We start from the raw sequence: 18494 nt of genomic DNA on the forward strand, positions 1-18494 counted from the left end.
TTGATTCTTAACTTAAAGAATGTATCTTTTCTTTATGTATACTGAGAGTATTTACACCAAGACAAATTCCTTGTGTGTCCAATCACATTTGGCCAATAAAGTATTCTATTCTATAAAGTATTCTATATCAGTCTAAGTGCTATTGCTATATCACTATAAATACTGAAAAATCTTAGCATTGATCTTGAGCAGCCCTGATGCAGTCAACAAGGGCTGGAGTGCATAGTGGGATAGGCTAAGAAGATATCAAAGTTCAACTTAAGTAAGCATAGCATAAAAACACTTCCCAAACAGGCGGAGGAGGGAAAAAAAAAACCTTGGAACGGAACTTCTGAAAAAGTTTTAGCAACCCCAGGAAGTCTCATTAATGCTACACCCTTCCACAAAACAATGCACCAACCGCCCTGTTTTAATTGCCAAAGCAGATTTGTTTAAAATAAATGTACCTCATGGCTAAATATTTGGACCACTTGCTGTAGCTTGCCTTTTTTCCCAGCCCACTTTAGGAACCAGGGAAAAGCCCAAACTAATATTAAAGCTTCTACAAATTAAGCTGTTTGTTGCCACGTACAACCTTAAAAACTCAAGAATATGCCTTTACCAGTTACAGGGCCTTATAAGGTGGAGCACACCCATGATTTGCTCAGATACATGATGAGCCTTAATTAGAATCAAATCAGGGCCAAGACCCTAATATCATTGAATTCTACTTTCCCCATCAAAGAAAGGAAGTCCTCAACTTACAACGGTTTGTTTAATGACCGTTTGAAGTTACAACAACACTGAAAAAGTGACATGACCATTTTTCACACTTATGACCATTGCAGCATCCCCATGGTCACATGATTTACATTCGGATGCTTGGCAATTGACTCATATTTAGGACAATTGCAGTGTCCCGGTGTCATGTGACATTCTTTTGCGACCTTCTGACAAGCAAAGTCAACGGGGAAGGAAGATTCACTTAACAACCGTGTTCCTAATTCAGGAACTGCAGTGTTTCACTTAACAACTGTGGCAAGAAAAGTCATAAAATGGAGCAAAACTCACTTAAATTTCTCACTTAGCAATATAAATTTGGGACTCAATTGTGATGGTAATTTGTGGACTACCTGTAGAAGAAAACTATGGAAGCTCCAGATTTGGTTTAAATGTGATTTAAATTCCATCCATCAATATGCAAGTCACTTTGAAGAAAACTTTAGCAGGCGTAATTTTTGTCGTGATTTCAGTGAAACTGCCTTCTCTTTAAAGTTTGCCCATTGCAGTAATTAGGGTTAAAGTTTCTACGCCAGGATCAGATAATCTTGTTGAAGATGTTTTTGCATGATGACTCTCAAAATCTACTACAGGTAGTCCTCAACTCATAACCACAATTGAGCCCAAAATGTTCGTTGTTAAGTGAGTTTTGCCCCCATTTTATGACCTTTCTTACCAGTGAATTATTGCAGTTGTTAAATTAGTAGTACAGTTGTTAAGTGCATTGACTTTGCTTGATCAAAAAAGGTGATCTCAAGAGCCCAGGACACTGCAATCGTCATACATACATGCCAGTTGCCAAACATCTCAATTTTGGTCATGTGACGATGAGGTCACAGTCATAAGTGTGAAAAATGGCCATCAGTAATTTTTTCAGTGCCATAGGTCACTAAATGAATGGTTGCATGTCAAGAGCTACCTGTACTATTGATTATGATGCTGAAATACTTAAGTTCTGAAGGGTATTAGGTTGCCTACACCTGGACTTAAGGTTCATGATGAACTTACAAAAGCTAGCCTCTCCAAATCCCAGCCTGTATTTGGGACACTCGGTGCAGGGTATTTTATCTGAACAAAAGTATCCACCTCAAGATTGAAAGTGCAGGATTCTTCTCTGAAAACTCATTTGTTCTGCAATGTGGGCAGAATTCCTGCATAAAATGCTCAGTCATTAAATATTGTTTTTTTTCTTTTCAGCACATACTGGGCATTATTTTGCCTCAAGCCTGTTGATTTCTACAATCTCCAGCCAATCATTAACTGCTTCTAACTAACCTCCCCCCCCCCCAAAAAAAAAAAACCTTAATGCATCCCTTTTCCAGGCCTGCAAGGACTGTTTCCTTTTTCAAAGAACAGTTGAAACCTAAATACATCTGCGCTGAAGTTTTACCCTAAAGTGCAAAACCGAGCCAGATGTTTTATTGCATTCTTCTGACTCTTAAGGAGTGGCGGGGGGGCAGGGGGAGGAAGAAAGAGAGAGAGAGAGAGAGAGAGAGAGAGACAGAGAGACAGAGAGAGACAGAGACAGAGAAAAAAAGAGAAAGAGACAGAGACAGAGTGGGGGGAGGGAGAGGGAATCAGAGCAACTAAACTCAATGTTTTCTGCAATGCTGTGGAAGTGAAAACTCTTCTGATTCATGCTCCAAGTGGCTTCAGAATCCTTGAACTTGTGATATCAACCACCCTCAATTGCAGCCAAAATTGAAAAGAATAATTCTACCCAAAGACATCCCAATCTGAAGAGCCGGCAAACTTATTCTGTATCTACATAAATCAGAATGAGTTTATTGCTCTGGTTTAGCAAACAGGCAGGGAGTGTTTTACAAGTTGGTTACAAACATGTATTGAGTAGCAGCTGCCTGTAACTCAATTCATGAAGGGAATGTGAGAAAATCTGAAAAGTTATACAACCTGTTATTTCAAAACATAGCTGATATGAATGTGAATAATTCACAGGCTCTCTGCATTTTACAGATCTATATTTCAAAACATGACAGATAACAACTTGTTACAACTGCTACAAAAAAAAAAAAACCCATCAATTATCTGTGTCCCACAGATTCTGCCACCAACAAGTTTCCTAATTAGGTATGATACTTTAGCACACCTATCTTGGAAAAAAATGAACAATCCTAAGAATTTTTGCAATTCTGGTTTTTATTGCAACATAAACCATCTTAATAAGTAATGTGCACCCAGGTTTCCATGTTGTGAATCTATGGTAAATCAAAATTTCACTTTGCTCTACAAGTTTGGTCTCATTTTTAAGCACTCTACAAAAAAAGAAGTCCTAAAAACAAAGAAGAACATTGCATTGAATTCTGCCTCTGATATTTTCTTCTTACTGCTTGCTGCCAAGCCTAATAGATCCTTGCAAGTAATCTGCTACCATTCTTTATCTTCAGCTAATAAACAAAAATACATGTAGCTGCCTAGAACTTAAGTGAAGGTACTCAACTCCTAATTCCTCCTCTTCATCTTCTTATTGCAGCGGGAGTGTTAAAAACTGAAATTACCCAATCCTGGCATTCCTTTATTCTGAATAACGGTGATGCTACCAGTTGAGTGTATAGAAAGATAGATCATCATTTCTAAATGCCAAGGAAAAGATATGCTGCTCCAACAGGAAGTTACATAAATATACAACCCTGAAAATAGATTTAGGGTACAGAAACAGACGAACAGAACATAATCTTTTGGCTAAACAGTTACTCCTGTGGGGCATTACTATTTTCTCAACCATTCAACAGGCAATATTCAGCTTAGTAGAAGCTGACTCTTCCCCAACACACAAACACCAATGCCAATTTAAACTCGCCTCCACAATCCAAACTTTCTCTAGAAGTTTAAACTAGTTTCCACAATCCAAACTTTCTCAGAAGGTTTACTACTTCCTTAGAATGTCCCATGACCTTCAGAACCTCTCATCATTCTTAAAATATTTAACAACACCCACCCACCCCTTGCCTAATTCTAGCCACCCTAGATATTCAGATTTTTTTAAGGCCAGGAACCAAAGATCTCAAACAAGTACATATCTTCTTTTCACAAGTAACTCCCCAAACCCTTTATTGCTACTTTCCCCCAATTTCTCTAGACAGTCAGGAAAAAGAATTGACAGAAGAACAATACCTGGTTCATTACACTTCCAAAATCCATCCTTCTGGGCTGTTTTATTTAAATATTGTCACCTCCAAGATGGTGACTACCTTCAAGGGGACAGGAAACGGTGGGTCTCACCTTAGTTAAGCTGCTCCCTCCTTTGTGATGAGCAAAAGCTAGCCATTGCTTGTGCAAAAGTTAACCCGAGCAGATGGTGTTAGTCAAAGCTGGCAGAGGTAAAAGACGATGTTACACAGTATTCGACTGAGAATGGAGAGAAGCCAGGGACTTGGATTCAGACATTGATGAAAGGGCAGCAGAGCTGTTTGCCCGAGGCTTTCAGGGGGTGGTGAGCTTGGAAGAGCAGTGTGCAGTGATTAAGCAGAAAGGAAAAAGCTTTCAGAACAGTCTCAAAAGGGATTTTCCTTTCCAATCTCCACCTTATTAGCACAGCCTCTTCCCACCCACACCCCCTCCATGCATCGCTGTCCAAGTACAACATCACACACGCCCAAAAACAACACCACTGGCTGCGCGGGGCTATCTCACTCTCTCTCTCGCTCTCTCGCTCTTTTCCCCCACCCTCCTTCAGCTTTAAAGGGCATGGCATCCATAAAAACCAGCCCGTAGGAAGAATCGGGGTGGGAGTCAAAGGAGAAGGTAACCAGAATAGCTTGAAGAGGGAAGTGAAATAAAACATTGCAAAAAGCCTGGCATGGCAGACGTGCCACGGTGATGGAGGAGAGGTTCTATCAGCCCTGACAGGACTGTGAGATCCTTCACCAGGAACCGCTAACACTTCCTTTCAGAAAGTCAAAGAACTCAAAATGGGTCTGCAACTGAGCAGGTGTTCCCCCAAAGCTGGAGATGACTTCTGACGAGCCAAAATGGACTGGTTTTACTGTTGATTACAGATGGGACTAGGAGGCTCATATACTGAAGGCATTAATTTCCCTGCAAAAATAAAACCAACGGATTTAGCCTGAACACTTATATTTTCCCCTTATATTACCTGCTCAGTTACCTCCTTACCTATTATGCAAGGGTTCTCCACCTTCTCTTTTTTTGTATATACTGACCCCTATAGAAATCTCCTCTAATTTTTGAATAACAGCCAATTGTGTCTACGCAGTGTACATTCTGATCTAATTAAAAACAAATGATTCACTTTTAACATATATATGGACCATATTGGTTATAAAAGACCCCAAGTTTAACTTCTTATCTTCATATTTTTTTCATAACTACTCCATGAAGAATAGATCATTATGGAAACACACACACAAACACATACACATCTAGCAATTCTTGTCAGATTGCACACAGAAAAATTAAGAAAGCCACAGTGTCCTCCTCCTTAAACTATAATTCACAAGATTAGATATTTGGTATTCCTTGATCACCTGGTAAAATTAAGAATGTCTGAGTTATTAATTATTATTAACCCAATACAAATTAGATGCTTAAAATTTAGGGAAGTGTGACAGAGAGGGGATAAAAAAGGCAATGTTCAAGGACAAAGTTCTTGTTACACACCAAAGCTTTATATTTTTACCATATTTTTTTTTCATTGCGTGCAAATATATCCCTAGCACAGATTTATCCTTTATATCTTTTTATGACTAAGGACCTTTAACTGTTGATCTTACAGAAGGCCATGGCTGCAATTAAAAATGTTTGACAAGTAATAATACCCTGTTTACTTGTTTTAAAATGTCACTTTGAAATCTTCTAGAAAAACAAAATCAGTATCAGATCCCATTGTGTTACATAAGTCACATAATTTACGCAATAACACCGTCATGCAAGCAACGTCACTTAGATATTACCAAGTTTCTACCAGAGATACCTATGCTACTGTAATTTGAAGGAACCCCTTTGGAACATGTCCTCTTCGCTGGGACAGATGCTAGTACAATGAGTGGGGTCCTTGATGTTCTCCAAGTTTGGTTGTTATCATGTTATACAGTTGGGCAATGAAAGTCTGCAAGCAAATAACCCAGCTAAGAGAGCACCAAGGACTCCACAGTTCAACTCTGAGCTAAAAATATTCTCTTCTATTGGTATTACAACGAGTATCAGGAAGAATCCATGGAGTCTCTTTAAACCTGTTCATATATCTGGGCAGCAAAATCCCTTTAAGTCAGAGATGGGGAGCTGTGGCCACTTTAAATGGACTTCAACTCCCAGAATTCCTGAGCCAGCCATGCTGACTCAAGAATTCTGGGAGTTGAAATCCACAAGTCATAAAAGGGCTGTAATTCCCCTCCCCTGTTTTAAGTGCACTTCAATAAAATAAAATAAATAAAATAAATAATAAAATAAAATAAAATTAATTAATAAAATAAAATAAAATAAAATAAATAATGGGCCTTCATTTATTTGTTTATTCATTTGCCTAGTTTTTAATTCCATCCGCTGAAGGGGAATCACTCAGCATGCATTGTGTCACCCCTTCCACACAAAATGCATGCATACCCCTCCCTGGCTAAAAGCCTCCTTCACAAAACAGACCCAGCCTTGATGAGTCAAGCTTTCCGGGTACCTCCCCCTCTTCTCATCCCTAGGACAGACTTTGTGCACATCTGGATCCACTTGTGGCTTAAACATTAGGGGCACTCAGAGATGACTGCCTAGAAAAGTTTGAGCAACCAACTGTTTCGAAGAAGGAAGATTCCTTTCAATTTTTTAAAAGCTACTTTTTAGTCAGGAAAGAATTTCTGCTGTCCCTGAGCTTCCCCGTGAGAGGCTGCAGTGAACTTCTTTTTCCCCAAATCATATGTATTATATCTTTTTTTCATACCCACTTCCCTTTTTACATCTATTACAACCCTTTGCACATCAATTTCCATCCTCATTCATGCATCTTTTCCTTTTCTATACAAATGTCTTGTATATTGTTCTTTTCAACTCTTGACCCCAAGATTTTTCTGACTTCATGACTTTTTAATCTTTTGTGATAGTTACTTCCTTTCTGGATGGTGCAACTTCATCGCTCACCTCTGCATTTTCACGCTTGGTTATTTTGCTCAATTATGGCAATGTTTTTCCCCACTCAGCCTTGACTTTCTCCAAATGTTTATTGGCTCCGTGTTTGTACTTTTTCTGCAGAATATCTCTGACATAAAGTCTGCTTTGCTTACAATTACATTTTATTAAAGATCACAGTATACACTGTTCTCATGGGTCATTGGGTTCGTTCTGATCAAACTGAAATAGTTTCATTTATAATCACTCCTTACTATCAATGCAATTTTTCCTATTTTATTTTCAGACTGTTATACATCTATTCACATCCTCTCTTCTGCATTTTTTCCTTTTCTATAGACATGTCTCATCTATCAGTATAAGGCCCTCTTGTCTTTATTCTTAATATTCTCATATGGGGTCCATTATCTGTCATCTTAATCTTCAATTTATAACAGAATAACAGAGTTAGAAGCACTGTTTCCTAGTATGATTTGATTGCTGATTGTACCCTATGACTATCATTAAGTGTTGTAATGATTCTTGATTCTTAACGAATGTATCTTTTATTTGATGTATACTGAGAGTATTTACATCAAGACAAATTCCTTGTGTGTCCAAACACACTTGGCCAATAAACTATTCTATTCTATTCTATTCTATTCTATTCTATTCTATTCTATTCTATTCTATTCTAACCTTGGAGATCTTCTAGTCCAATCCCCTACTAAAGCAGGATCATGCTATTGTTTTTTTTTCCTTGTGTGACCCTCCTTCCATTGCAGTTTCTCCCTTTCCCTAAAATATCCCACATTCATGTTACCAATGTTTAAATAAAATAATCAAATTAAAATGTTAACAGTGCAAGACATTTTCAAATATAAACCCTTTCACAGTTGATATGTAAACTTATGTTTCTGTACAGGGTCTACAACATCTGTTCCACAGGCAACAACTGAGAATGGGCAGTATCTTTATTGAACTATCACCATCAATACCTGCTTCTCATTCCTCAGATAACTCTAATTTTTCTATCAGCTGCCTCAGCCAAACTGAGGAAATGTACATCATTTTCATCTCTCACTACAATACTCCAAATATTGGATGAAGCAGAATCTTTACAAAGGATAATAAATATGTTAGTTTTTGAAGTATCCAAGAAAGTTGGATGGATGGATGGATGGATGGATGGATGGATGGATGGATGGATGGATAGATAGATAGATAGATAGATAGATAGATAGATAGATAGATAGATAGATAGACAGACAGACAGACAGACAGAGACAGATCCATGGTGGAGAACCTATGGCACGCATGCTGAAAGTGGCACGCAGAGCCATCACTGCTGGCGTGCAAGCACTCCCCAGAAAAGGTCTATTGTGCATGCGCGCACACTGCACACCCGGCACCTGATTGTCATGTATCTGGCATGCATGCATGGGGTGTGGCAGCATGCAGGAGACACCCGTGCATGCGCAGAAGCATGCAGCGCATGTGGGGGGTCACGTGTGCATGTGCCGAAGGGCGCAGCGTGGGTTGCACGGATTGCAGAAGCATACAGCGTGGGTTGCACAGGTTGTGCACGCATGCACAGGAGGTATGGGGGGGCATGCTCATTGCCTTCTGGGTGATGGCACGCAAGCTCGAGCAGGCAAGTTCATGTGCAATTATCGGCATAGGAGCCCAAAACGGTTAGCCATCACTGAGAGAGACAGAGAGTCAGAGAGAGTCAGAGAGAGACAGAGACAGAGAGAGAGAGAGAGAGAGAGAGAGATGATATGTAGGTAGGTGGATGGATGGATGGATGGATGGATGGATGGATAAGTGATAAAGATAGAGATTATCTATCTATCTATCTATCTACAACATGAATTGCGTCATTAGGCACCAGGGAAAAATTGATAGCCACTCCTCCACCAGCTTTCAGCAATAGTCAATCTTTCCCTCTCCTTTTCACTGAAGTATATATACACAATAATCTGTTCTTTATTTTATGTCTCCTGTTTCCTTCCATGCCATTTAAAGTCTCTTCCTATCTACAGCTACAATTGGAAAGCCTAGTGAGGACAGGAAACATCAGGGTTCTGATCAAAGGCAAGATAATTATTTTTCCGACCCTGCCTATTTGAAGCTCTCTTCTGCCCCTGGACCAAAGTGCACAACAGAGGGAGGAGGCCTTTAAGATGCTGTATGCCACTTATCTGTCTGGCAATAGCCTCCTGGAAATCACCAAGTTAAAGTGTCTGCATGGAGCACAGCGCACATAGGCAGACAGTGCTGACTCAGACGGCATATCACTCTGACTCATTCTGCTAGCCAGCAAGAGCTTTCCAGCAATGCACATGATGAAATGAAGCAGAGGAATGACAGAGCTGTGGAAGTGTTGACCCCACCGACATGTAAAGTTTACGACATGTAAAGTTCTACGTGGGTATTACCAACTGATATGGAAGAGCAGCTGCGAACAAAGCAGCACACTTACTCATGCTCATAAAAATGATGACAAATACCAAGAATACCAAAAGCAACTTCATAGAGCAGAGGTGGGGAACCTTGTCCATTTTGTGACTTGTGGACTTCAACTCCCAGAATTCCTGATCCAGCTGGATCAGGAATTCTGGGAGTTGAAGTCCACAAGTCACAAAAGGGACAAGGTTCTCCTACCCCTGTCACAAAGGTACCAAGAACAAAGGCCCATTTGTTCAATGATTACTTTCACACATTTGAAGGAGTATTCTGGTGCCTGACCTAAGAATGTTGCTGGCATCCCAAAAACATCTCAGCCCATCCAGTTTTTACATTTTATAGATATGGGTGGTCTCTTGCAAGTACAAACAGTTTTGCAAGGAGCTATTACGTATTTCTGGTTTTTTGTTTTTTTTCCATGTGCTGATTGCTGAAAGACTTCCAGATTTCACTACGTACAATCAGTTTGCTTGGGTCTTTCCTGAACGCGATTCTGATATACAAATCTGTAGCGCTATTTATTTATTTCTATCAATAAACATTTTTATCAATAAACATTCACCAAATGATTCATAACTGGAAGCGAAAGCCCTAAACCCAAAACAGGTTAAAGAGCACCGCAAACAATAATTATATTGTGAATGGCCAACCTACATTCAGAACACTGCCAGTCTAAATGCCAGAGAATATCTGAGTTTGAATAGGCCCCTTCTTTCAGGCCCAGGTTTTAGCATACACCTTCAGGACATTTCTGTCTAACTCTCACTTCTTAAAACAGAAAAATAAGTTATTCTTTAAAAAAAAAAATAAAGCAGAATGGAAAAAGAAGTTTCTGCACCTGAGCTGAGGAGGGAAAAGGAATGCATCTCCTCATTAACTCTCATAAATGGCTGAAATAACCCTGAATAAGCCAGGGAAGGTCCATAAACAAAGAAACACAGAGAGCTGCCCTTAAAGACCATCCAGGAGCTGCAGCTGGTTCACTAGCAAACTAGTCCTGTCTTGTGGTTTGCCTGGAGCACTGCAGATATGTTGTAAATCAGGCTTCACATATCCTAGGTTTTGAGGAACTTATTTTTTAAAAAATAACATGTGTTTATCTCTTATGAGGTTGATTTATCTACAGAAGGAGGAAGAAAGTATCACACATTTGGCTCTCTTTTTATGCTCCTCCTTTCCGTAGCTACCTCATTTAGCAACAGTTCATGAATATAGTGGTAATAAAACAATTAAATCATTTTCTGATCAATGCATGCACTTACACCTAAATGACTACACCGGACCACCAGTTACGTCTGAGAGGGAGTAGTGTTCAGGTTGTTTCATGAGAGAACTTTATATGAATGAGATAGCAGCAACCAATGATCTTTGCAGTCCCTCTCTCGGTCACTTGCTCTCAGTCATGCGGTTCACTTTGTGAACGTGTGGTTTAGCAACCATTTTGCTTACAATATAAGAAACAAATTGCAGTTGCTAAACGAGGACAGGGTATATTCACCAGAATGGCAGTCGAGGTTGTGGAAGCCACATTTCTATTATAGACCAAGCTTAGAGAAAATGACACCAGGCTCTCTGACTCAGAGGGGTTGGTGGCACTGACTACAAAGCCCCTACATGAAGGAGGAAGGTGGGGTCAGAGTTAGTTGATTTAAACAGCTTATGAAAGAGAAGGTTTAAGACCTCCAGTTTCCCACCTTAGAGACCTAGGTGGGCTGCTACATTTGTAAAGACATTCAAAGGTACTAAAATGAAGATGCCTGGAAGAAACATATACATTGCCAAGAAATTACTGTATAAAGAACACACTAGACAATTCTCTCTAAGAAGAGCAGCCCACAGTTATGCAGCCAGCTAGGGAAAAGGATATCTGCCTACTAACTGCTATAAATTGGATTCTCATTACATAGAAGCGAATAGATTACATCAAACTATGGTAAACAGCAATTTACCAATCAAGGCTGGCAACCATTTGGATAAAAACAATTTACATAATCTATCATAAACACTTACAAAATTCAGCCTAGGATAACAGTACTGCTTACATGAATATTCTCCTTTCCTACTCCTGCTCAGTTTTCCGCAGATTGGGTTTCAGTCTCTGGAGCCAGAGATTCTACATGATATTCTGAAGTGGGTTAGCAGTTACTTCCATTTGACTTGTCACTAATGAAGTGAGCAAAAGAAAAGTGGGTGTCCAGGGATCGGAGAACACTCCATTTCTCCAAGCGTGACAACATTTTTGAGATTCCAGAAGCTGCTTTCCAGGCTATGTGAACTCCACTTCCTTGAGAAAAATATATAAAATCTTTATGGCTTCCCAAAAATATAGGGAGGGAGAAATTCTGGGAGAAAGCAAAATCCTCCTACTGAAAGACTGCAACTGCCCTAATAACAACCAAACTTCAGAATCTGGAAGGAAAAGGTGATCCCATAGAATATCATTCCCACAAAGCCAGCCAAAATGTATGGTTCCTTCTGGAATCAGTTAGCAGCATCTGATGGTATCTCAGCAGAGGGAAATTCGACAGGAAAGTTGAACAGACTCTTTCAGCCAATGGAAGAAGCCAAGCCATGTTTCCAATCACTAAGGGCCAGGGTTTCGGTTTGCTATCCAGAGCTGCCTTTCTTCATGAACAAAACAAACAGAATTATGTTAAATATGCACATGTGCTTCATTTACATAACTCATAAAGGCTGTTAGAATGTCACATTTCTTGGCTGGAGAAATTGCAAGGCATACCTGCTCCATACTTGAGCGCAAAGACTAATAGCTATATGTGCCCATTCCATGCTGTCATTATTTTGCTAGAATTAAGATGATTATGTGAGAGAAAATGGAGGGGGAAAAATACCACACACAAAAATAAGTTCACAGTTTCTTGTAGTTTATAAGAAGAAGTTTATACAATTTCATTGATGTGATTAAGGCCACCTCATTTCCGTAAATTTCATTGATCTTCATGCAAATATCATCAACTATTTACACAGTATTATATCTGAGGAAATCCATACATAGAGAGAGGGACTTCCTTTTCTTGTATATATTTTGATACCCTAACACATCTTTATAATGCCTAACCTCTAGATTTGACCAAAACTTGGCTTGCTTTATAACCATCCTGACCAACTGCAGCATAATATAAATAATTAGAAGTGCTTCTTAACCAATCCACTTCCATTACTTAGGTCAATGGGGATATATATTTTATAGTGGCAGTAGGAAAAGGAAGACGTCCTTCACTCAGAACAAGATTAATTATTTGTTGTTCTTTTTTTCAACTTGTAATATACAGTAGGGGGTCTTCTATTAAAAATAGTAGGGATAAAACTAAGGTTAGTAACAGTGAGATACATATCTAAGAATAGACTCTTGGAGCCCCAAATAGCTGAGGTTAGGTATTTCAGAGTTGTCTTCATAATTGAATACCAATGACACATTCCAGAAATATTCTTCCCAAGAGGGGACACATTCCCTCTGAGCCAAATAATGACCCAGAGGTTTATTTCCTGTTCCCAGCCTTTCTCAAGACCTAGGCCAAATCCTGGAATGTGAATAGCCACTGACGTTAGAAGAGATTTAGCAGAGAAATGCGGAAGGGGAGAAGAAAAGATCTTCTTGACAAATTACCAAAAGTGTATGGGCAGGGGTGGGGTTCAAAATCTTTAACAACTGGTTCTGTGGGCGTGGCTTAGGTGGTGGGCGTGGCTTGGTGGTCATGTGACTGGGTGGACATGGCTTGATGGTCATGTTATTGGCTGGGTGTGACCAACTCAATATCACTCACATCAAGACATGCATCTCCTCGCCTGGCCTCTGATGACTGTGGGGATGCTGCAACAGCCCTAAGTGTGAAAAATGGTCATAAGTCACTTTTTTCAGTGCCATTGTATCTTTAAATGGTCACCCCACACAAGCAAAGTACCAACAAAGGAGGGGAAAAAAACTCCAGAGACATTCCTGAGACAGGAAGTCTAGTCCTGCAAAGAATAAGGGTTAACGGAGAGGCAGTTTTTGTAAGCAACACCAGAATGTTTCCTTCCTGCCTCCCTTACAGGATTAGGCCAGTAATTTCTTCTAACAACTGGTTCTCCAAACTGCTTAGAATGTTAACAACTGGTTCTAGCAAATAGGTGCAAACTGGTAGAATCCCACCCCTGTGTATGGGGGAAAATCTCTTCCCTTACTCAGTTTGTAACATACTTCATACTTCAAAGGTCCTGCATCTTTTCTGGAGAAACTGGAGGAAGAGGGATGAAGTATGAAAGAGCAATGGGGAAAGAATATGAGATGCTGCTTTTCTAAGCTTCTTCAGTAATCCAGGACTGCACTCGGAAGATGCACCTTAACCCTTTGATACCATCCCTCTTGTCTCCCCCTATTTAACAGAGCACGTGAAGGACCATGGGTACAGTCCATTCAGGAAGGCCCTAAATAAACAGAGAAGACCGAGCTTCTATCCTTCAGGATGACATCCTCAGGCAGACAAAGATTCCATTTCCTGCCCTACTATAGATAGTACTCTATTTACCACCACAACTGAGCCTAATATTTATCTTGCTAAGTGAGAAATTTATTAAGTGAGTTTTGCCACATTTTACAACCTTTCTCACCACGTTTGTTAAGTGAACCACTGCAGTGGTTAAATTAATAACACCGTTGTTAAGAAAATCTGGCTATCCCCTTGACTCTGTTTGCCAGAAAGTCACAAAAGGGGAATCACATGACCTCGGGGACACTGCAACCACCATAAATACAAACCAGTTGTCAAGAATCCGAACATTAATCATGTGACCATGGGGATGCTTCAACAGTCATAAGTGGGGGTCATGGAGGGGGTCATAGGTCACCTTTTTCCGTGCTGTTGTAACTTGGAGTGGCCACTAAATGAACTGTTGTAAATTGAGGACAACCTGTATTGAGCATGATTAAATTCATGCAATGAGGAACGGTTGCCACACATTGGGTTACCCCTGCTGAAGCAAGCTGGAGTTATGGAAGATACAGAATTATAAGGGAGAACAAGACTACGGGCAAAGATGCTAATGAGAAATGGTGCCAAGCTGGAAAGTTGGAAGAGCAGGCTTGAAACTACTAGGATTTCAGTGGCCTGGAGCTGCTGAAAAATACTGGTTTTCAAAAAGATGGTGAAAACTTCCTACGAGAATAAGGTTGCAACCACTGAAGAAAATTCAGTAAGTACAAGATTTGATAAAGGTTGTATAAAACGATGTGGGGAAAGTAGAATTACACAATAAACCTAATAGATCAAGAGGGATTCTACACTGCAAGACTTCAAGATATTGTGATGACCACTAACTTCAATACAGGTAGTCCTCAACTTGCAGCAGTTCATTTAGTGACCACTCCAAGTTACAATGGCATTGAAAAAAAAGTGAGTTATGTCCCTTTTTCACACTCACAACTGTAGCACCATCCCTATGGTCACATAATCAAAATTCAGCCGCTTGGCAACTGACTCATATTTGTGACCCTTGCAGTGGGGTCATGTGATCATCACTTTTTGCATCTTTCTGATAAGCAAAGTCAACGGGGAAGCCAGATTCACTTAGCAAGCGTGTTACTAACCTAAGGACTGCAGAGGTTCACTTCACAGCTATGGCAAGAAAAGTCATAAAATGGGGCAAAATTCATTTCACAAATGTCTCACTTAGCAACAGAAATTCTGGGCCTCCATTGTGGTCGTAAATCAAGACTACCTCTACTTTCAAGAGACTAGATACATTCAAGGAGGAAAAGTCATTAGTGGCTGCTGGTCATAAAGGCTGTATATTTCAAGAGACAGTATTTCTAGAAGAATACAAACAAAAGGATGCAATTGTCCATATGTCCTATTTCTGCATTTGCTAGTTAAGAGAACAAAATGTAAGACAGATGTAACCTTGCTCTGATCTGCTTCTCTCTCTTTTTTTTTTAACATTCCAAAGTTCTTCTATCTGCCTATTATAAATATGAGAAAAGAATAAATTTGAAGGATGGAAAAGTTGAAAGCAGCAGAAAGAGGCCTCTTCTTTTTCATTTTTTAAAAGAATTACCCAAATGTAAGTCCTAGACCTAGAGAGAACAGAAAGAGGGTTTTTAATCTTCCAAAATAAAAACTGTAAATCAAACATATAACAAACTGGATGGAAAATAACAAGAGTATCACAGTGCAAATAAAAAAATGATGTCCTTGCTTCCGTTCCTTTTTCTTCATGCTGTTAAGGCCACAAATAAGGTCTAGAAACTCTGCAGATGTTTTAAATGTCTTTCCCCCCTGCCCATTGCCTCTTCCCCCCCCCCCTCCCAAAAAAGGACAAACCCCAAACTTGTTCCTTTCAGTCTCAGGACAGAAAGCCATTCATAGGCCATTTTGCTAGGCATGAGAACACGTGCCTGGAGTTCCCAGGAGAGGAATGGCTGGACTTGTGCCAAATGCTAATAGAAACATACTTTTCTATTCACCTCCAAGTTAAGCAGGGACACAGGTAAAGGCAGCGGGGAGTCCTGTATTGCTCCTCACTCTGCTCTCTCAAGGAAGCTTGCTCAGATTTACCTAACTTTGTCTCAGAACACAATGTTCAAGCTCCACTAAATCTTGGCACCCAACCTTCTCTGGCTGCTGTCCAACAGCCTGTTTAATAATATAATATACACATGGCTGTTAACTTAGATTTCAGAAGAAAACACAGGAGGGGGTGGGACAAACCGCTTGTGGCTCAATAACAGTCGAGGCAGTGCAGCTAAACCACTACAATAAATGGGCAGAAGGAGGAATATGGAGAAGAAGCCTCAGAAGAGCAGTTAGCTCTTGGGATGAGAAATGTTTGCAGGCAGCACCAAGTTATCAAAGCAAGTGTCTGCTACAAAGCCCTCCAGATTTCTAGCCAAATGGAAATCAGAATCCACAAGAATAATCCAGTGAAAGTGATGGGATGTCAAAATAAGCCATGGTGTAAAGTCCTGATAGTAAGCCAAGGAAACTTCACACTGCTACGCATTATTCTCTCCTTCAGAGCATTGGTGTGATAAATACAGAAGGTTTTCTTTTCCCATTTCTGAGCAGCAGTTGGCCATCCAAATCCGGACAAAATTATTAATAATCTGAGGTATGTTTTGTTTGAAACAAGCCAACTTCACACCACGGTTTATGTAACTCGACAAACCTAAATAAAGAATAACTGTTGTTCAGAGGGCAGATGTAAAAATCCAACTGCACTTCATTAAACGTGAGAGTCGTGGTTCAGAATTCCTCTCTGTGGCCAAAATGGGTTGAGGGGCTGGGGGTGGAGAGAGGAAACATGCCTAACATGATAAAACATGGTTTCTTGTCATGTTCAGACTATTAATAATAGCATGAAGAAAAACAGATGCAAATAGAGGCCAGAGGAAGAATTTGATACCATAAGTAGTGCTGGGCCAAACCCTCCTGCATTTTTTTCAGCCATTCTCATTCAATCTTTTTTCATTCATTTTGTTTTTGTTCTTCCAAAGTGAAATACATTTTTGTTGACATACTCCTCAGGGTGGTAGGCAGCTTTTAGTATAATGTCCCTCCCCATGATACCTTTCAAAAAAAACCTTCAGTACAGGAATCCAAGCAAAACTTCAGATAAATGGGTAATCCATACCTCCCCACCCACCCTGGGCAATCAATAAAAGCCCCTCTAAGGCAACCCTTCAGAGGCTACAATTCTCCACAAATTCTAAAGCACTTGAAGGAATGAAATAGAAACATAGGAGAAACTTTCTCATTCCGAAAAAAAAGGAGGCACAATTCAAAACATGGTTTCAGAACATTATTTTGAGGTAAGCCATATTTAATAAAGCACTTTAAAAAACTGCCCAGCATTTCAAATGAAGATTCCTGCTGCCTCTTCTGCAGCCTTTATTTTACCTGTCCCTCCAAGAAATGCAAACACATATTTCAAGCAGAGAAGAAAGAGTTGGCAGGGACTGGTGCTTTTCTTCTCAGCAATGCTTACCTCCTTTTTTAAGTAGACTTCATCTCCTCTACTGTATCTTCAATGGGAACATAGATAGGTCTAGGCTAAGGCCAAGTATGCAGTGGCCTACATTCACTAAGTTTTAGTGGGGCACTAAAATGGAATGACTTCCAAAAAACACAATAAAAAGGATCTTATCTTAATAAGGCAGGCTTCCATTAAGAAACATGAAATTACTTCAGAACTGGACTATGCCACAGTGTTTTCCGATAACAGTTTCAATGGAATGTCATTAATACAAAATTTGTATTCATGTCATTAATACAAAAATGAATAAATTTTTGTCACCCCAAGCATATGAATTATTTGATTATATATATTTGATATCTGACAGTAATAGAATTAGGTTTCTCTATGTGTGCATGTGTATGATCCTAACTATTTTAGATTATACATAAAGATGAGCACACACAGGGAGTATTTTAAGTTGCATCTATTACTATCGTATGTGTTCTATTTATAATTAAAAGTTGAAAGGCATTTGGGGAAATTTTTCAGTAATATTTGAAAGAAGCAAGAAACACAAGTTGTCTGAACATTTTCCAGTTCAGTTTCGGTCTACTTTTCAACAACGTGGGTCATAAGTAATTCACACTATTTAATTCTTCCTCCCAATCTTATATTCACAATAGTCTTTGAAAGTATACTCAGCTGAGAATACATGATTACTTTGTGTTACGAGTACTGAAGTTGGGCGGTCACTGGAACCAGGGCCTCCCTATTTGCAATCCCACTCTATACTGTACCAACTCTATTGTGCTGTATGGCAGCACAATATAAATGGGAATTCCACTACACATTAGATGCAATCAGTGATAGGAAAAAAAACCACAGCTGAATTATTGTGCGATATATTCTACAATGAAGTGATCCTTCTCTCGGATCTATGACCTGGGATGGGGGGAAAGGGGGAGGGGGAAAACAGTCAGGGGAGGAAATGAAAAAATATTGCTTGCATATTACAAATTAAAAGCAAGCCAAGTTCCTTCATAACCTTGCATTCCGTGACCCATGAAAACAGAACGCATTTGTTTTACTGACCTCTCTCAATCTTCAAACTCATGAGCATCTCAGAATCCCATAAGGGAGAAGGCACAAGGGCAGAGTTCATCACTTCTCATGCTCTTTCCATCCTGGATTCTGGGAAGAAACCTAGCTCCAGTGGCAGATGGGTGGATGCAAATGAGTGCAAG

The 18494-nt window shown here is 39.7% G+C and overlaps 1 protein-coding gene across 15 annotated transcripts in view; it reads right to left on the bottom strand.

Annotated features, from left to right (window-relative positions):
* Positions 1-18494, bottom strand: part of TNS1 (tensin 1) — a 368591-nt gene that overhangs the window by 172248 nt on the left and 177849 nt on the right. The window contains exon 1 of one of the 15 annotated variants that reach the window (XM_087920526.1): positions 3892-4259. The exons of the other annotated variants lie outside the window; for them this stretch is intronic. Within the exon in view, the coding sequence (XP_087776652.1) occupies positions 3892-3918 (27 nt within the window). The 5' untranslated portion in view covers positions 3919-4259. Of the gene's footprint in view, positions 1-3891; positions 4260-18494 lie in introns of those variants that run through there. 15 annotated transcript variants of the gene reach the window in all.

Source organism: Pseudonaja textilis, chromosome 1 (genome assembly GCF_049901715.1).
Source record: "Pseudonaja textilis isolate UNSWEBS1 chromosome 1, rPseTex1.2, whole genome shotgun sequence".
Lineage (NCBI taxonomy): Eukaryota > Metazoa > Chordata > Lepidosauria > Squamata > Elapidae > Pseudonaja > Pseudonaja textilis.